This window comes from Camelina sativa, chromosome 5, assembly GCF_000633955.1.
Source record: "Camelina sativa cultivar DH55 chromosome 5, Cs, whole genome shotgun sequence".
Classification (NCBI taxonomy): Eukaryota; Viridiplantae; Streptophyta; class Magnoliopsida; order Brassicales; family Brassicaceae; genus Camelina; species Camelina sativa.
In genome coordinates this window covers 18,167,715-18,187,908 of record NC_025689.1, presented here as the reverse complement: position 1 = coordinate 18,187,908, position 20,194 = coordinate 18,167,715, and the positions used below count along the sequence as shown (strand labels likewise).

The following is a 20,194-nucleotide window of genomic DNA, read 5'->3' as shown; positions in this document are numbered from 1 at the left end:
AAAATCACAACAGGTTTTCTTGTACTTCTTTTGCATGTGAGGTTATAAAAAATCACAAAAATTAAGAAAAATAAAATATTTCCGATCATATATTTTCTCTTAATCATATCAAATTTTGAATATTTTAATTATATATATCTACACATATATATATTGTATTATTATTATTATTATTCTTAACATCTAGAAAAATACATTACATGGTGTAAGGGTAATACAAGAAGTTAAACAACCAAGTTGGTGGAACAGAGAAATTGTGATAAACATAATTCATCGTAAGAGTTTTACAGGATAAAACATCACTAGTTGCATTTTTTCTCTATTAACATGAAGAAGTTTGGACATCTAATGATGAAGATCATATGGAGAAGTTAGACGAGTTCCTAAAATATTGTGATCCCTATCCAATATGTTAACATTTTTTGTAATATGTAAAAAAATTATCTAAATCTCCGAAAATGATATATTAGTGATCCTATTATTTTTAAAAAAATTGGAATTTGAAGAACTAAATATAATCCCCTATATAATAAAAAAGAAGTACACAACCTTTTTTGTAGACTATATAATTTAGGTTATAAAATTAATTATCTGATATTTGATAAGTTATAGGTTATATGGATTGTAACCATTAATTAAATCTCTATTTAAAATCCTCTTAAAAAGGATATTCGAAATAATATCATCAAATCTCCAAAAAATATTTAATTAACTATCTATGTAACAAAATCTCAAAAGTTAATCACTCTTCCGCGGATTAAGAGTGATTTCCAATTATACTTCTTTTTACAAGGTAACAAAATCCAAGCAGGGGTGAAAAAGGAGGATGTTATGAAATTTAAGAAATTTCTCACAAAAGGGAATTAGAAAATCATCGAGAAATTTTCAGTCACCAAGGTGCTAGAGCAAGGGTTGATGTTAATCACTAGATTTTAACCGTGTAGAAGCACGGGTACGGTTACAGATAATCACATATTGTCCAAAAAACATTTTTAAACAAGCACATAAATTATATTTTATATAAAAAGTGCAATATAAATAAAATGAATTTCAACCCGTGCTATATCACGGTCCTAATCTAGTAATAAATTATTTTGGTTTATCTCTTATCAGATGAGAGAAGACGTTAAGAAAAGTTTGTTATTCTCATTCATTATTCTGAAATGAATCTGTACAAAAGTATATATAAATATATCTTACTCTAACTATACTAAATATACACAATATAATCTCGGTTAAAATAACCCGAGTAAACCAACTAAACCAATCCTCATATCTAATACCCCTCAAGATGTGCACTGAAAAATGTTTTGAATGCTCATCTTGGACTTTAAACAATCAAACTGAGGAGAAAACATTGGCTTAGTTAGGATATCGGCCACATGATCTTTTGTATTGACATGAAGAAGTTTCAGAAGACCAGCATCCAGGCGATCCCTAATTGTATGACAGACTATTTCTATTTGTTTCGTCTGCTCCTGGAATATTGGATAAGTGGCAATATACACAGCTGCAGTACTATCAAAGAACAAGATAGGAACAATAGCAGAATTGACACGCAAATCACGAAGTAGAACACTCAACCATACCAGTTCACAAGAAGCCAAAGCAAGAGCATGATATTCAGCCACTGCAGAAGAATGAGATATACTGTGTTGCTTCTTTGAGCGCCAAGAGATAAGAGAATCACCAATGAACATTGAAAAACCAGTAGTGGAACGTCTGCTGTCCAAGCAACCCCCATAATCTGAATCAGCAAAACCTTTTAAAGTGAGATCATCACTAGCAGAATAGAAAAGTCATTGATCAATAGTTCCTTTAATATACTCCAACACTTGATAAGCAGCTGCCAAATGAGGAGTGTGTGGTGTTGAAGAGTATTGATACAACTTGTTAACCTCAAAAGTGATATATGGCCGAGTAGTGGTCAAATACATCAATTTTCCAACAATGTGTTTGTATTGTTCTCAATATTCAAATAATTCTCCTTGTTCTTTGTACATCTTCAGATTAGGAATCATTGGCAAAGAGGCAGGCTTACAACCTAACATACTAGTATGAGATAATAGCTCCAGTGCATACTTAAGCTGGCATAGAGAGATGTCAGTTGAATTTTGAGCAATTTCCAGGCCTAAAAATACTTCAGAGGACCCAAATACCGTAACTTGAATAATTGCTTCAATGCCATTGTCAACTTAGTAGCTTCAATATCTGAAGTACTAGCAATGACAATATCATCGACATACACCAAAACTGCAACAAAATCATTTGTACCAACGGGAAGTTTGAATTACAAATTTTATTTGGAGAAGGATAAGATAACTTTCTCTGTTTGGCAAGGTGACAAACATGGCATTAAACTATGCATTTATTCTTATGTCTAGTAGTGCCTAGAGGATGAGAAATGACATCCAATCTACTGAAAGCAGGGTGTCCTAATCTTCTATGCCACATATTGATGTCTACTACTACGTTGGTTGAGACTTCCAAATCTTCTATGCCACATACTGATGTCTACTACTACGTTGGTTGAGACTTTCAAATCTTCAACGACCAACACATAAATATTTGCCACCCTCCTACCTTTTCCAATTGTCAATTTCTTGGTAAGATCCTGGATTTCACAAGAAGAAGGATCAAATGTACCTCGCAAACCAAGAGAACTGATACTGATGAGATTCAAGTGGAATTCTAAAATAAAGAACACTTTTTGAAGAGTAATGTGATCGTTAAGCCTAACTGTGCCAACTCCACTAATCTTAGTTGTTGAGCCTGTTGGCAAATTCACATAACTCACAATAGAAATAAGCAAAAAGGAGAATAGATTTCTATCATGAGAAACATGATGAGTAGCCCCATAATCTGTCACCCATGTCTTAGGTGCAACAATGGTCTTAGAAACAGTTAAGATACCAATAAAACAGTAGGTAGAAGGTGAAAAATCAATACCAGTATACTCAGGGTTGGAAGAGGAGCTAGCTTCATGAGATCCTAAACTACCTGAGCCTGCAACTGATAACTAAATAGAGCAATTAATTGTTGAACCTGATCCTTACTAGGACTTCAAATCATACTTTTCATAGTAGGTGATTCAGAAGGAGACAAGACTGAAGCTGGAGTAGGATTAGCTAGAGTACTTGTGCTGCTACAGGTTGTGGTTCAACAGGTTTGTCAAAACTTTTACTATTTGAGACAAAACCTGGAGGAAAATCATGCTTCTTGTAGCAACGTTCCGCAATGTGATCAACTCGATTACAGAAATAACATATTGGTCTGCCTTTATGAGGACCATTATGAACATAACAAATAGTAGGATCAAGTCCAAAAGAATCCATTTCTGAGATTTCAAAAGCAGAAGGAGCAACATTCAAGTTGGAGAATCCTTTCTGACTATCATCTTGGTTAAGAATCTTATAAACCTCAGCTAAAGTTGGGAGAACCTTCTTCATAATGATCTGTCTCTGTATGATAGCATGATCCATTCAATCCAGCAAGAAACTTGACTATTTTAGCTCTCTCTGCCTTCAATTGCAGATGATCAGCTTTACCACAAATACATGGCTCATCAAGTTCTTATATAGTCTCTAGATTACTCCTAAGCGTCTTCAACTTTGTGTAATACACCATCAAAGACATTGAACCTTGACGAAGATCCTGAATCTCTTGACTGATATTGAATATTCTAGCCAAATTACTCATGTGAAAACGACTGTATAAATCACGTCAGATATCAGAAGCATCTTTCAATCGCAGAATGCTCAGATAGAGCTTAGGTGATACAGAGTTCAACAACCACGATTTCACCAGACTGGTGCAACAAGACCAGAGAGGGAAGCTTGGGTTCGATTCAGCAGGACGAGTTAAGCTACCATAAATAAAACCTAGTTTCCTTTGGGAATCTAATGCAATACGCATAGCATCATCCCATTCATCATAGTTTTTTTCATCTAAGTGAATAGCAACGAGAATCTAACATGGATGATCAGCGTTATGCATATAAAACGGAAAAGGAGCCGGATCTGAAGATCCCGATGAAAGGATGACTCGCGAAGCTCCAGTAGCTTTAGATCTAGCAATCGGAGGAGAGTTCGGAGGAGAATCGTTAACATCAGTGGAGTGAGACGTTTTCCGAGCAGCAGAAACGAGCTGCAACCATGATGAAACGAGATGATCGGAGCTCAAAAACGAAGAATCAGTCGGAATCAGTGGAGATTTGAGCTTCTGTGCTCTATACCATATCAGATAAGAGAATACGCTGAGAAAAGTTTGTAATTCTCATTCATTATTCTAAAATAAATTTGTACAAAAGTATATATATATATATATATATATGTATATATATATATATATATAAGTAACTTACTCTAACTAGTAAATACTAAATATACACAATACAATCTCGGTTAAAATAAACTGAGTAAACCAACTAAACCAATTCTCATATCTAATATCTCTATAAAGTATATTTCTTATTTGAACCAGTTAACTGAAAGCCCTTAATTATATTTTAGACTATCAACAATGGCTTGTTGAATTTTTTTTTCAACAGTTTAATGTCTCCAACGGGGATGTTGAATAAAATGAAAAATTGATGTGGATTCATTTCAGTTGAATAAATTCAACGGGTTGAATGCAAAGGAAGTGGGGTCTTCAGTGATAAGTGTCACCTTGTGATTGGAGAGAGTGGTGAGATAAAGTTTTTTTTCCGACCAACACTTTTTTTTTATCTGTTGTTTTTCTATTGGTTATCCAAATTTTGGTGTTTTTTATCTCCTCTCAATTTTATACTCAATTATTTGATTGTAATCAATTTTTTTTTTTAAAAAGAAATTTATATCAAAATTTATAATTTTTTAAAATCTATATATAGAGACTACTTTCGTTTCATTTGGACACAAAATAAAACTTCATTTCTCACTATAACTTTCTCCTATATCTTCCTATCAACTCTTTATACTTTTAAAAACTTTTTTTTTGTTAAATGGATCCCAATCATAATCCGTTTAACACTCAAAATTCTTCTAATCATCCGTTCAAATATCCAAATCCCAATAATTATCAGTTTCAAAACCAATATGCAAATCAACCCCAAAATGTAACATGGGTTTTCACCAAATTTTTTAATGTCATCAGCTGTTCCAAAATATCTCCATATTTTTGGATCAATGATGCCATATCCATCTCAAACACCTTCTAGTTCTTCTACTCCAATGGGTAATGTTTCAAATGTTGGAGTAAATGAATTTCCCGGATTTTCTACGCAAATAGCTCTTGGTGATATGAGCGGTGGTACTGAAGCCACTCCAAATACAAAAGATTCAACTCTAACTCGCCGGAAAAGCCCCAAAAGGAAAACAAAGCAAAATTTTGTGTTATTGAGTGGATGGATTAAATATGGAACATACAGTGTTGTTGGTAAAAACCAAAAAAGTGAAGCTTATTGGGGTAAAATTGCTGACTATTGTAATGAGCATTGCTCATTTCATCCTCCTCGCGATGAAGCTTCATGCAGAAATCATTACAACTACATGAATCAAAACTAGGCAAATGGATTGGTGCTTATGATAACGCCAATTGTTTACAACAAAGCGGCTGGTCGGAGAATGATGTGTTGGCAAAAGCGCATGAATTATATTCAAGTTCTACAAAAGGCCAATTCAATTTAATGTCAGAATGGCAAGCTGTTCGTGATCAACCACGTGATGGTAGTCAAGTAGGAGGAAACACTGGATATGGGAGCAGTGGATCGAAGAGATCCCGTGAGAGTGATGCAAGTGATTCCAGTTATGTAGGATCTGTTGCTCGTCCAATGGAGAGAGATGCAGCTAAAAAAAAAGGAAAAAGAAAGGTAAGGGAGCAGCTTTGGAAGTATATAACAAAGAGTGGAATGAATTCAAACAATTCAAGGCGCAAGAGTTGGAACGATTGGACAAAATAACCATGAGGCAAGAGGAGGCAAACCAATTAATGACAGAAAGAACAGAAGCTAAGAAGATGAAGATGTATCTAAAGCTAAGTGAAAAAGAGCATCTTGATGACCGAAGTAAAGAGTTGTTGGAGAAGTTGAGTCACGATCTATTTTGAAATTAACTATTCTCAAGTGTTTGTTTGGGTTATGTATTTTTTGTCTTAATAATGTGTGCTTGTTTCGATCTGCTTTAATAACGTGTGTATGTCTCTTTGTGTTTTAATAATGTGTGCTTGTTTTCTTCTTCTTTAATAATGTGTGTTTGGCTCTTTCTCTAACAATGTAACACATCACTTTCGACTTTTATCAGAGAATATAATCTATTTTGTTTTCTTCTTCTTTAATAATGTGTATTTGGCTCTTTTTCCGACAATGTAAACCATCACTTTCGACTTTTATCAGAGAATCTAATCCATTTTTTTTCTTCTTTAATAATGTGTATTTGGCTCTTTCTCCAACAATGTAATACGTGACTTTTGGCTTTTATCACAAAATCTAATCCATATCTATTAATTAAGTAAATGTAATGTTTGTTTGGAATCCGATGATATCAACCACTCAATTTCTTAAAAATGAAACCTCATTATTTCATTTTTGTATACCAATAACACAATCCTCATCTTACTAAGAAAATATCAATAACACAATCCTCAATGGATCCATCTGAATTTCCTTTTGATGTTGAAGCTTACAAACGACAGTCAGAAATTAAAGAGAGATTCATCGTGAACCGGTTTAGAGAGCGTCGAAACAAAATAGAAGAAAATTATCCAGCTCGTAGCAAGAGAAAGTACTTCAAGAGAGATCATGTAGCTGCGAACCAAAGATTGATTGACGACTACTTTGCCGATCAACCTACATATGATGATGAAAATTTTCGTCGTCGATTCCGGATGCGAAAACAAGTTTTCCTCCGAATCGTTGGTGACTTGTCAAGCAGTGACAACTACTGCACCCAACGAGTTGACGCAGCCAATAAAGAAGGTATATCCCCATTAGAAAAATGTACCACAGCTATGCGAATATTAGCATATGGTATGACGGCAGACGCGATCGATGAGTACATCAAAATCAGAGGTAGTACAGCATTGGAGTGCTTGCGTAGATTTTGTAAAGGAATCATACATTTGTATGAGCAAGTGTAATTCAGAGCTCCAACTCAAGATAACCTCCAAAGAATTTTGCATGTCAACGAGATGCGGGGGTTTCCGGGGATGATTGGAAGTATTGATTGCATGCACTGGGAATGGGAAAATTTTCCTACGGCGTGGGAAGGTCAATTTAATCGAGGAGATAAGGGAACCACCACTATTATTCTTGAAGCAGTTGCATCTCATGATCTATGGATATGGCATGCTTTTCTTGGGTGTCCATGCACATTCAACGATATCAATGTTCTAGATCGTTCACCAGTGTTCGATGATGTTGAACAAGGAAATACTCCAAAAGTGAACTTCTTTGTGAACCAACGCCCGTTTGATATGGCATACTATCTAGCTGATGGTATCTATCCTTCTTATCCAACTTTCGTCAAAGTGAATCAGACAAGTTATTTGCACAACACCAAGAAGGATGTCAGAAGGACATCGAACATGCATTTGGAGTGTTACAAGCTTGATTTAAAATCATTCGCGAACCAGCACGTTTTTGGGACATAGCCGATTTAGCTATGATGATGCAGTTATGTATTATATTACATAATATGATTGTTGAGGATGAGCGAGATACATATGCGCAATATTGGACCGATTATGATCAGTCTGAGGCAAGTGGTTCTAGTACATCACAACCATTCTCTACCAAGGTGATACCTGCCTTTGCAAATCATGTGCGTGATAGATGTCAATTACGTGATTCAAATGTTTATCATGAATTGCAAGCAGATCTAGTCAAACACATATGGGCAAAATTCGGGATGTTCCGTGATTAAAGAGGTTTTTAATTTTTTGTGTGTGATTTAAGTTAAGATGATTGTACTAATTAAGTTATGTATGTTTTATTATCTGTATTGTGTGTTTGTATTTTCCGAATTTCAAGTTTGTGTAATTTTATTTGTTTTAATAATAATGATTTTTATTTTTGTTATATTAAAATATTAGCTAAAAATATAAAATTCAATTAAAAATAATATGTCATTTTTATTAATTTTAATTATTATTATAAATGTGTTGTTATCAAATAAGTAAAAATAAAAATATAAAGTAAAAATAGTGGAATAAGATGTTAAATTTTATTAAACAAAACTATTGGAGAGGTGGAGAGTATTAGAAAAAAAAAAAAACATTGTACATGGTCTTAGTGAGGTCTCTCAGTCTCATATGTGTGTGTCTGAGGATCACGCGGCGTAGTCGAGCGTCGAAATTTCTTTAACGCGGAAATGTTAGTTTTTTTTTTCTCTGCATTTTCTTGCATCAACGCGGATTTGTTTTTTTTTTTTTTTTTTTTTTTTTTTTCCTTTGGATATCGGAAAAAATGCAAAATTTTAAAAATAATTTTAATTTTATTATTATTTCTCAACACAAAGGAAGGGAGAGACTTTTGTGAGACGACGAACAAAAGCATTGGAAACGGAAGAGAAGAAGAAGGCTGCTCCTTTGGTCCTCTCTGTTTCTTCTCTACCCGTCGATTCAGATCTCTCTCTCTCTGCCTATACCGTAATCGAACCAATCCGCGAATTATAGTTGTGAAGTCGGAAATCAGAATTTTTGTAGGTCGATACGACGACACCTGTTGGATTGGATCGGGGGTGAATCCGATATGGTTCGATCGGGTAGTTTTCACGTCGATTCATCGTCGGCGAGTCATCGACGGACACCATCTAGGACGGTGACGTTGGGTCATATTCAGCCTCAGGCTCCGAGTTATCGTACCGTTTATTGCAATGATCGGGAGTCTAATCAACCCGTCCGGTTCAAGGTACGCCGGAGTTATATACTAGTGCTTTTTCTGAATCGATTACGGGATATGCACATTTGAATTTGTGCTGTTTGGATTCATCGATCTGATTTGTGTGATTTTTTGTATTTCAGGGTAATTCGATTTCTACAACAAAGTACAATGTTTTCACCTTTCTGCCAAAGGGTCTGTTTGAACAGGTATTTAAATATGCATCGTTGAAAGCATTCTAGAGGTTGTTAACTTAGCTCCAGCATTGTTGTTAGTGTTTTCCAAAATCCTATAAGTTTAATGGAACCCTAGGATTTTACCCCAGGCGAAAAATTGTGCCTTTCAAGGCTAATGTGGATTTACCAATGGGATCTCAACACTTGCAGTTCTTTTTACAAGATTTTTCTGTTATTTGTGATGATCTTTGTTGTTATGTGTTGCCTGACAGTTTAGGCGCATAGCAAACATATACTTCCTTGGAATTTCGTGTCTATCAATGACACCAATAAGGTATGTTAACTTCCTTGGAATTTTCTTCTAGTTGGATGAAATTTTTGCTGATTAAAGATAGACTGTTTGTTTGGAATAAACAAAATTTTTGCATGATAAAACGGAGTTGTTAACTAGATAGACTGTTTGTCCTGCAGCCCTGTGAGTCCAATAACAAATGTAGCTCCACTGTCAATGGTGCTTCTGGTTTCTCTGATTAAAGAGGCTTTCGAAGACTGGGTATGTTCGTCTGTTCTTCCTTTTTTTTTTTTAATATATATATTGCACAAATATCCCATTTATCCTTGTTTTAGAGTAGAATTGTCTCAGCTCGAAAATAATTAGTTTAAGTTAAAAGATGTGTTGGTGAGTCACTTCTAAATCCTTCGCTGATAATCTGGTGCAGAAACGGTTTCAAAATGATATGTCCATAAATAATAGCACAGTGGAGATCTTACAAGATCAACAGTGGGTATCTATTCCTTGGAGAAAGTTGCAAGTTGGAGATATTGTCAAGGTTAGTCTCTTATTATTCTAACGGAGGTGGTTACATTTATATATTGTTGTGTGTGTTTTAGTGCACTGTTGGTTTGTCACACATGTTTAGTTGTTTCTTGTTTGTACGGCCTGCATTATACTTCTTCTAATATAGTTCCACTGCCAATATGTTTGTTATTGTGCTGCTTTCCACCGTGGTCACTACTTCCTACCTATCTTCAAAATGGAAAGGTTCTATAACTTGTTGACAACATTTTTAGTAGTTTATACTGGTTTCTTCTTTATAGGAAAGTCTTTCGTAGAAGTGTAAATTTTTGACAAAATCATGCGTTGCTGGCCTCAAGCAAAGGACACTGTGTTTATGAAATTTGTTTGTGTTGACTACAGTTCTGATTTATCATTTAGGATTCTCCCAGGGGCGATTAGGACAGAAGTTAAATTTTTTTCCAATTTTCTTGGCGTTCAGTTAGGTACTCAAATTCAGTTACCACTATAGTTTGTCGATAATTTTTTAAGAACAGAGAGATAGATATAACAGAGACTCACTTCTCGACCCCACCCCAGAATCCACCAAATATTCATCTGCCTAAAATTTTTTACCTGGTACTTAGACCATCGGCTGAGCTGGCTAATACTATCTGATACTAACGGCACGCATCACAGTATCAAATAACTGAGTAAAGCAACACAATGCTATTGCAGCTCCAGCTGCTCTTGGACTTTTCTTTTACTTAGGTTGAGACACTGCGCTCTTCTCCCTATTCTTTAACTTACCTTGGTATCTTTTGTTCCTCCACACTTTGACCCTGCAATGCTTATAACGTTTATGGGATTAACAGTTCTTACAGCATACTTTCCTTGCATTGTATCAGAGACTTGTTACCTTTGAATTAAGATCTATAATTGTTAAATAGGTTTCTTGATTTTACAGATTAAAAAAGATGGATTTTTCCCAGCAGATATTCTTTTTCTATCCAGCACTAATGCTGATGGTATCTGCTACGTTGAGGTGCTTCTTTTGACGTCCCCTTTAAAATATTATATTGCTGTCTTTTTGTCCAGGGCCAAGGCTGTTATCAAGATCGTTTTCTTACCTAGTGTATGCTCATATGTTTATTCCTTGTGAGTGCAGACTGCAAACCTAGATGGAGAAACAAATTTAAAAATAAGGAAGGCCCTTGAAAGGACATGGGATTACTTGGTACCAGAGAAAGCATATGAGTTTAAAGGTTAGCTTAAGGGTTTGATTCTCTTCATGCAAATTTTGTTTTTGTTTCTTTAGATGGATGTGAATTTTGCAGTGACATATACTGTAGTACTTAATTTACTATGAATTAAATTGCAAATACAGTTTGTGGCTTCAGGTGATTTGGATTTTGCTTTTGCATAAACAATTGTATGTTTTTATCATTACTACTACTTTGAGTTAACCTGCCAACTCGTAGCTTTTTCTTATATCACATCCTGATGATCACCAGAAAATGTAATAAGAGTCTTATATAGCTTATCGTTTGTTTTGATTGTTGTCTGGATCTTATGAAGAGAGAAGTAATTGTTAAATGTCTGGTATAATTTTTTTTTCTCTTACCGATGATCATTTTCTTGTCTCTTATTCATTTTCTTCTGTCTATGGAAGCAATTTTTCCTCTGTTCTGACGGTCCTTCAGTATGCTTGTGTTGTAACTGTTAAACACATGTCTTCACTTTCGCCAACTTCTCTTACAGGTGAAATTCAGTGTGAGCAACCAAACAATTCTCTGTACACTTTCACTGGGAACCTTGTAGTCCAAAAGCAAACGTTACCTCTCTCTCCGGACCAGCTTTTATTGCGTGTATGATTGACTGTTTCTGCTATTGGTTGTTTTTCCCGTTTCTGTTTTTTTATTTTATCTTTGCAATTTCATGATTTTGTCATGCATGAATTTACTTTGTTTTAGATTATGTTGACCCACTTATGAGATATCTTGGATTTTAACAGTTTTTTCTGAGCAAATTCCCATGCATGTAGTGCAGAGCTTTATATCTTTTGATTTAATAATATTCTGAGACGTTTAATATCTACATTTTCAGGGATGCAGTCTTAGGAACACAGAATACATAGTTGGAGCTGTAGTTTTTACTGGTCATGAGACAAAGGTAAGCTGTTGTGGAGCTTGTTTTATGGGAAACTAACTTTGCAGACATGCGTTTCTAGTTTACAGGATTCAAGTATTTAAGACCATTCTATGGTTTCTATTTCGTTGTATAGTTGCTACGTGTACGATCTGAAGCTATTGTATGGTGAATTCTACATATGTAGGTGATGATGAATGCCATGAATGCTCCTTCCAAACGAAGTACACTGGAAAAGAAGCTTGACAAACTCATTATCACAATCTTTTGTGTCCTTGTCACAATGTGTCTGATTGGAGCTATAGGCTGGTGTGCTTTCTTTTCAATCTTGTGAATTATCAACTCCTGCTTCGATTTGTTCATTCTCCAGTTCTCATGTCCTGTTGTGATACGGTTATTACATATGTTAATTTACAGTTCAATTGTGACGGATCGTGAGGACAAATACTTGGGTCTTCATAAGTCAGATTGGGAATACCGTAATGGACTCATGGTAATTAGTTTTGCATAGTTGAAGTTGATTTCCTTCTACTTCTGGATTACTGATTTCTTCATACTGCTTCCGTCTGCTGCCACAGATTGGGTTTTTCACCTTTTTCACGCTAGTCACTCTGTTCTCATCAATTATACCAATCTCCCTTTATGTTTCTATTGAGGTATGTCTCTCCTGTATTCTATTCTAATTTCTAACTATCTGCACTACGGAGACTGGCAATTTGAATGATCACTATATTCTCTCCTTAAAACCAGATGATCAAGTTTATCCAGTCGACCCAGTTTATCAACCGAGATCTTAATATGTATCATGCTGAAACAAATACCCCCGCCTCGGCCAGGACTTCCAATTTGAACGAGGAGCTTGGACAGGTAGATATCATTCCATCTAGATATCCATTTGTTGCTAGTATTATAACTGTTGCTAAATAATTATTTAAATATATGCTTTGCTATTGTTCTCACTTCAGTTGCAATTACTTTTGTATCATTCAGGTGGAGTACATATTTTCTGATAAAACCGGAACGCTGACGAGAAATTTGATGGAATTCTTCAAATGTTCAATTGGAGGTATAAGTTATGGATGTGGTGTCACTGAAATAGAAAGAGGAATCGCTCAGCGTCATGGCTTAAAAGTTCAGGAGGTATTATATCTTTTCAGATGGTGGAGTTGCTCTGTGCCTTATTGTAAAATGGACAATTTCTAATTTGTACCGTTACAAATATTCTCAGGAGCAAAGGTCGACGGGTGCAATAAGAGAAAAAGGATTTAATTTTGATGATCCAAGGCTTATGCGGGGAGCTTGGAGAAACGAACCTAATCCTGATCTTTGCAAGGTTCCTTACTTTCGTTCTCTAGAGATTTGTGATAGCTAAGAGGTGATGGGGTTGATAGGGTTTCCGCGGTGTATGGTGTATTTGATAGATGATGAGATCTGAACTTGTAAGGATATAATCTGAGGCCGTAATTCTGGGAGCCTTACACTAAAAAACTACATAAATGTCCTGCCAGAAGCCTCTTAAAATTGTAGAAGTTATGAGATCTTTGGTTCCAGATTGGCAAACACGTACACATGCTAATATGATTCTAACTAAAAATATTGCATTTTTGATACTTTTCAGGAACTTTTTAGATGCCTGGCCATCTGTCACACTGTGCTTCCTGAAGGTGATGAGTCCCCTGAGAAGATTGTTTATCAAGCTGCATCTCCAGATGAAGCTGCCTTAGTTACTGCTGCCAAGAATTTTGGATTCTTCTTTTATAGGTAATCTGTAATTCTCGTTACACTTCAATTTCTAAAGATTTGAAATTGCAGGAATCATTCTGGACAAGATAAATTTGCTATTAGCTAACTTGTCCCATGATTCCTAGTTCTAATTCTTAGAATTTCTTCTATAAGTGCTTTTGTTTCTCAAGTCTCTGTTAGTTTGTTTGAGACTACTTTCATGTATTATCAGGCGTACTCCAACTATGGTGCATGTTCGTGAGTCTCATGTGGAGAAGATGGGAAAGATTCAAGATGTGGCCTATGAGATCCTTAATGTTCTCGAGTTCAACAGGTTTATAAAAGAGTGATTTGTTTGTTTATTTTCTCTTTGTCATGCTTTAACCATACTAATAATATTTTACACTATGGACAACAGTACTAGGAAGCGCCAGTCTGTTGTATGTCGTTTCCCAGATGGAAGGCTTGTACTCTACTGTAAGGTAATATTTCTTGATGTACTTGGTTATCTGTGTACTTGTGGATCAGTTTTTGATCATTGCTTGGAACATTGTCCGACAGGGCGCTGATAATGTAATCTTTGAGAGATTGGCTAATGGTACGGACGATATTAGGAAAGTAACAAGAGAACATTTGGAACAATTTGGGTCTTCTGGATTGCGTACCCTTTGCCTAGCCTATAAAGACTTAAACCCTGAAACCTATGATAGTTGGAATGAAAAGTTTATCCAGGCCAAATCTGCATTACGAGACCGTGAGAAGAAGTTAGATGAGGTATACATCTATTTCTTACCTATTTTGTTTTTAGTGCTCGAGGCAACATCTCTTGAGTAAACTTTCAAGAAGATCCCTAAGGTTGAAAATGGGTTCCAGGAGCAGTAAAACTTGTTTGTAGAACAGGAATAAAAATGATATTATGATTATTTTCAAGTAGTGTGAATGATTGTATCCTCAAATACAATTTTTGAATCACCAGGAAATAGTGCTTATAATTTGTAGTTGATAAATGTGAGGTGTTTTAATCCATGAAGGTGGCAGAACTTATTGAGAAGGATCTTACCCTCATCGGATCAACTGCAATAGAAGACAAACTTCAGGAAGGGGTGCCTACCTGCATAGAAACCTTATCAAGAGCTGGAATTAAGATCTGGGTGTTAACAGGAGACAAAATGGAAACGGCTATTAATATTGCATATGGTAGGGTGTCACAAACTTTTACTCTGAGATCTTATTTCTTCTATCTCCCACTTTAATATATGCTCTTTGATTCTGTTATGCTACAGCATGCAACTTGATCAACAATGAAATGAAACAATTTGTCATTAGTTCTGAAACGGATGCAATTAGGGAAGCTGAAGAAAGGGTAATTGTTTTACTGTAACTTTTCTCTTTTTTTTTCTATGTAGAATTTTCATGAAAGACAATCATTGTAGTTACTTTTGAATAATAAAAGCTTTTATTGTAGGGTGATCAAGTTGAGATTGCTCGTGTTATCAAAGAAGAAGTAAAGAAGGAGCTGAAAAAGAGTCTTGAAGAAGCTCAACACTCTCTGAATACCGTAGCTGGACCAAAATTGTCTCTCGTTATTGATGGAAAGTGTTTAATGTATGCATTAGACCCAAGTTTACGCGTGATGCTGCTCAGCTTGAGCTTGAACTGTACTTCAGTTGTATGCTGTCGTGTTTCTCCGTTACAGAAAGCACAGGTAATTTCAATATAGGTTCCTCTAGGCAATGCCTTTTAAAGAGGGCTTATAAATTTTTGTCCTAGGGCTTTTGTTGCCAAAATTGGTAGTTACATATTTTCTTGGGTTTTAATTTTGGCACTTAATTTCATATCCAGTGAGTAACTTGGTTCTATGTGTTCTTTGAACCGGCTTCTAAGTTCTAATATATGGTATCCAATTTCAGGTTACAAGCTTGGTGAGGAAAGGGGCGCAAAAGATTACACTTAGTATTGGTGATGGGGCCAATGATGTTAGCATGATTCAAGCCGCTCATGTTGGTATAGGAATAAGTGGGATGGAGGGAATGCAAGCTGTGATGGCTAGTGATTTTGCCATTGCTCAGTTTAGATTTCTTACAGATTTGCTTCTTGTCCATGGACGGTGGTCATATCTTAGAATCTGCAAGGTTGAATTTCTCTTTCACCACAAACGCGCCTTTAGTTTTTGATAAGTTCTAATGATCTTTTCTTGGCAGGTTGTCATGTATTTTTTCTACAAGAACCTTACCTTCACTTTGACTCAGTTTTGGTTCACATTTCGAACTGGATTTTCTGGGCAAAGGTTCTATGATGATTGGTTCCAGTCATTATATAATGTTTTCTTTACAGCTCTTCCTGTCATTGTCCTTGGCCTGTTTGAGAAGGTACTAGCTTTTCCCGATCTCTGATTTATACAAAAGAATATTCATCGTAGTTAGAACCATCTTTATCTTGTTTTGGATCTAATAATTTCATCTCTATGTTGTGGTGCTTTTGCTAGGATGTGAGTGCATCCCTTTCGAAAAGATATCCAGAACTGTATCGAGAGGGAATACGTAACTCATTTTTCAAATGGAGAGTTGTAGCAGTATGGGCTTCTTCTGCTGTGTATCAGTCTTTTGTCTGCTATCTCTTCGTGACCACGTCATCTTTCGGCGCTGTAAATTCATCAGGCAAAATATTTGGCCTCTGGGATGTTAGCACAATGGTCTTCACATGTCTGGTGATTGCTGTGAATGTCCGCATTCTTTTGATGAGCAATTCCATTACCAGATGGCATTATATCACAGTCGGTGGGAGCATTCTTGCGTGGCTCGTTTTTGCTTTCATATACTGTGGGATTATGACACCACACGATAGGAATGTAAGCTGTTTGCATACATCTTGGGTTTTTCTTGAATTTTGTTTTTTCTGTTTGTTTATTATAACTTGGCAAATCTTAGTTACTTATTTTCTCGTCTGTGCAGGAAAATGTCTACTTTGTCATATATGTCCTGATGAGTACCTTCTATTTCTACTTTGCATTGCTGCTTGTTCCCATTGTCTCTCTACTAGGCGATTTTATCTTCCAAGGGTAAGATAAACCGGGATATTAATTTGGTGTAAAACCACTGAATTCCTGTGTCTTAACTTAATTTAGATTATAGGTTCTTTGTAGTTTTGACCTGAATAGAAGCATACACATGATGTTTTTTTAAGGATTATGACATGAGAGAACCTATGTCTTTACCAATGCAGGATTGAGAGATGGTTCTTCCCATATGATTATCAGATTGTTCAAGAAATACATAGGCACGAGTCAGATGCAAGCAAGGTAGATCAGCTGGAGATAGAAAACGAGCTCACACCACAAGAGGCGAGAAGCTACGCGATATCCCAATTGCCTCGGGAGCTCTCAAAGCACACTGGGTTTGCGTTTGATTCACCAGGTTATGAATCCTTCTTTGCGTCTCAGTTAGGTATTTACGCGCCACAGAAGGCGTGGGATGTGGCAAGGAGAGCCAGTATGAGGTCACGGCCTAAGGTACCCAAGAAGTAGAGCCAGTATGAGGTCACGGTCTTTGTACATTTAGGCAATGTCATCCGATTGGGGGAAGTTTTTTGTTAGGGCCCTTAGTTTTTAAATATATGTAGAGAATGTACCTCTTAGATGTTTTATGCTTGTGTTTTGTTTTTAAACGCCATTTTCATAGCTCCATTTATGACTCATGTGGAGAGGCAACCATTAGGACACATTACTTCTTCCCCATGTACATAAATATGATTTTATTACAACCTTTGATGTCATTGTTTCTCCTTTCATATATTCTAAATATCTTTATTTCTTATTATAGCAAACGCAATTTAAGTTACTTTTGATAGTGCTTTATAATAAAAGTAAAAAATGGTTCGGGAGCATGAAATAATAAAACTGGTCCTATTATTACACATCAAATGTAATAAAAATGGTTAATTCTAATTTGTAAATTGAAACATCAAGTAATAAAAGGCAGCTAGTCTCTATAATAGAGAGAGGCTCCTACAAACCTTTTTCAGTATCAACATCAACAAAAAAATGATGGGGTTTTGGTCTTTTGGTATCAAACTCCATTTTAGAGACCGGACAAAACAAAATAAAATAGAGACACATCTACAATGATACAGCAACAAACAAACTCTGACGGAAAAAAAATTGAAGTGGTAGGGAAATCACAAAAAATAATCAGGGGTCTTGCGCGTGGTATCGGGTTCAACCTGTCTAGGTGCTGGATCGAACTGAAGGAAGTTCTGTTCCATGTTCTCTCCAATCTCAAGAATTGCTGCCATGTTTCCACATCTGTAACAGTAGTTTGGTGCACTAAACACCGTCACTACGTTCTTTTCCTATCAACACACATACACACCAAAAGATTCAGCATCTACGGAAACCAGAACCCGATTCAAGAATTATGCCAACTTATGTTATGAACAAGAACAATAGTATATGTACCTGACACCAATTATAGCCTTCCATTACAAGTTGATGCGCTCTTGATATGAGACTCAGTCCATTGTTGTGATTAAACTGAGTTGCAATGTCCTGTCCAAATGTGTAACCAGCACCACGAGGAGATATTCCCCATCCACAACGATCGTCTGGATCAGACCACAGTAGGTCGCACATTGGTCCCTCATGTGGAACCTACAAAACATATCTAATTTATAAAAACCAATTCTTGCTCTTACGGAAGCCAAAACTAATAATACCTCAGCGGTTTCAGAGAGAATCTGTGTCTTAGGAAAAAAGGGGAGACATTTACAGAAAACTCGGTTCAAAATATTGCATCTATAGCAAAACTTTTTGTAAATACCTCCTGTATTCGATCCAAGCTTCGGATATTGTCAAGGGTATCCAGAGAAGGTGAAAGGCCACCATGCAAACAGAAAACCTATAACGGATTACAGTTGATGAAGAAGAGTATATGGAAATGAAACAAACATGGTTGAAACAATTACGACTGGCAAGAACAGTTCAAACCTGACTCTCTATGAGTGCTGTAAGTGGAAGATAATCAAAAAGGTCCGTGAAATACTTCCACACATTAGCATTTCCGTATTTCCTCAAGCACTCATCATAAAACCCATAGCTGAACACACAGAAGCAAAATGAAAAAAAACTTTTAAGTTAGTGCGAGTCAGAAGCTAATGAAATACAAGTTTTTTTTTTTTTTGACAAAAGAGAATCTTACACTTGTGTAATCTGACGACTCTCATGATTCCCCCGCAGGATCGTGAGTCTATCCCTATAACGCACCTTCAGTGCGACCAATAGAGATACTGTTTCTACTGAATAGTAGCCACGATCTATACAGTTATAACCAAGACAACAATTAATCAAAGACAGTCACTGTTAGCCCTCAACTTCACACTGAATCAAGCATATGCTTTCACTAAAAATCTAACATAACCCACAAAAAGCTAAAGGACTTCATAAATAATGAACATCATTAAGTTTTAAAACCTAATTAACGACCATTTAGCAAAAATAATTACAAAACCTAATCATATGTTACAACATCAAGTAGTGAAACTAAAGACAATAACTAACCAAGAAATTGATTGAGAGATGGAGAAGAAGAGACAAAGACATACCAACATAATCTCCCATGAAGAGGTAATTAGTATCTGGAGCATTACCACCAATACGGAAAAGCTCAATTAGGTCATAGAACTGGCCATGGATATCGCCGCAAATCGTAACCGGACACTTAACCGGTTGAACATTCCATTCCTCAACGAGAATCGCTTTGGCTTGATCGCAGAGGATCCTCACGTCCGCTTCACCCAACGGCTTACACTCCATAAGCTGTTCGATCTGACGGTCGAGATCCCCGTTTGACGGCATCTCGTCCTCGTCCTCGTCCTCGTCGTCCCTTTTATCTAAAAATCTAACAACAAATTAGCAAAACCGAATCGTTTCGGATCTAACACGGCGGCGACGGAGGAGGAGAAGAAGTCGCCGATGGTTTTTAAAGGTGGCTCTGACCCGTCTTTGGTTTGGTTTCTCTCGTCACACAAAAATTGATTGATATTTATTTATTGTCTTTTAGACAAATGATTAATTTTGCACACAAAATAAAAGACAAATGAAAGTTTGTCAAAAATAAAATAAAAGACAAATGAAAAAACAATTTAAAGGGTTGTATTGGTTTGAGATTTATGAAGATTTTCGAAGAGTTTAACAAAATTATTAAAAATAAATAAGTGAAAGATTGTTAAAGATTGCTAGAGAGTTTTGTTGATTAGTTTTCTAAAATCTTGTAAAGTCCTCCAAACAATCCTATATTTTTATGATACTTTCTATGACTTTATTTTGTAAAGAAAGTGTCTAAAATCATAAACCAATAACATAATAATTGAATTCATTAACAATCCTAGATTCTTTTGTTTTAATTGAATAACACAAAAACTTTTAATGACTTTATAAAAGTCTGAATCCAATAACCCAGATTTGTTAAGATTTTAAATGACTTTTTACAAATCACAAACTAATAACACTAAACTTTAACAGAGTTA

The 20,194-nt window shown here is 35.8% G+C and overlaps 2 protein-coding genes and 1 pseudogene across 3 annotated transcripts; 2 read left to right on the top strand and 1 right to left on the bottom strand.

Annotated features, from left to right (window-relative positions):
- On the top strand, positions 5,169 to 7,898 carry LOC104789360 (annotated as a pseudogene).
- On the top strand, positions 8,483 to 17,461 carry LOC104787171 (phospholipid-transporting ATPase 3). 2 transcript variants are annotated; one of them, XM_010512701.2, is made up of 27 exons: positions 8,483 to 8,884; positions 8,998 to 9,063; positions 9,308 to 9,364; positions 9,502 to 9,583; positions 9,750 to 9,860; positions 10,773 to 10,850; positions 10,974 to 11,070; positions 11,567 to 11,673; positions 11,912 to 11,977; positions 12,141 to 12,262; positions 12,371 to 12,446; positions 12,532 to 12,609; positions 12,704 to 12,820; positions 12,944 to 13,093; positions 13,182 to 13,286; positions 13,572 to 13,714; positions 13,908 to 14,009; positions 14,094 to 14,157; positions 14,237 to 14,449; positions 14,707 to 14,872; positions 14,959 to 15,038; positions 15,141 to 15,380; positions 15,586 to 15,807; positions 15,877 to 16,044; positions 16,161 to 16,523; positions 16,627 to 16,733; positions 16,898 to 17,461. In XM_010512701.2, the coding sequence occupies exons 1-27, from the start codon at positions 8,850 to 8,852 to the stop codon at positions 17,196 to 17,198; spliced, it is 3,516 nt and encodes a 1,171-aa protein (XP_010511003.1). In that variant the 5' UTR covers positions 8,483 to 8,849; the 3' UTR covers positions 17,199 to 17,461. The 2 variants fall into 2 exon arrangements, with proteins under 2 accessions (XP_010511003.1, XP_010511001.1); XM_010512699.2 differs by having other exon boundaries at positions 9,303 to 9,364.
- Positions 17,595 to 19,708, bottom strand: LOC104787170 (serine/threonine-protein phosphatase PP2A-1 catalytic subunit). Its single transcript, XM_010512698.2, has 6 exons — positions 19,271 to 19,708; positions 18,868 to 18,982; positions 18,657 to 18,765; positions 18,490 to 18,567; positions 18,129 to 18,320; positions 17,595 to 18,022 (listed from the first exon to the last, which is right to left on the bottom strand). Exons 1-6 carry the CDS (start codon positions 19,521 to 19,523, stop codon positions 17,849 to 17,851), a joined length of 921 nt encoding a protein of 306 aa, XP_010511000.1. The 5' UTR covers positions 19,524 to 19,708; the 3' UTR covers positions 17,595 to 17,848.

Excerpts from the sequence above, each read along its gene's own strand:
- LOC104787171 (XM_010512699.2), top strand. The coding sequence starts at position 8,726 with ATGGTTCGATCGGGTAGTTTTCACGTCGATTCATCGTCGGCGAGTCAT. Across the intron at positions 9,064-9,302 it reads CAAAGGGTCTGTTTGAACAG|TTTAGGCGCATAGCAAACAT; the intron begins GTATTTAAATAT and ends GTTGCCTGACAG. Across the intron at positions 14,158-14,236 it reads GGCTTGTACTCTACTGTAAG|GGCGCTGATAATGTAATCTT; the intron begins GTAATATTTCTT and ends ATTGTCCGACAG.
- LOC104787170 (XM_010512698.2), bottom strand. The coding sequence starts at position 19,523 with ATGCCGTCAAACGGGGATCTCGACCGTCAGATCGAACAGCTTATGGAG. Across the intron at positions 18,983-19,270 it reads CTTCATGGGAGATTATGTTG|ATCGTGGCTACTATTCAGTA; the intron begins GTATGTCTTTGT and ends ATAACTGTATAG. Across the intron at positions 18,568-18,656 it reads CAGCACTCATAGAGAGTCAG|GTTTTCTGTTTGCATGGTGG; the intron begins GTTTGAACTGTT and ends AATCCGTTATAG.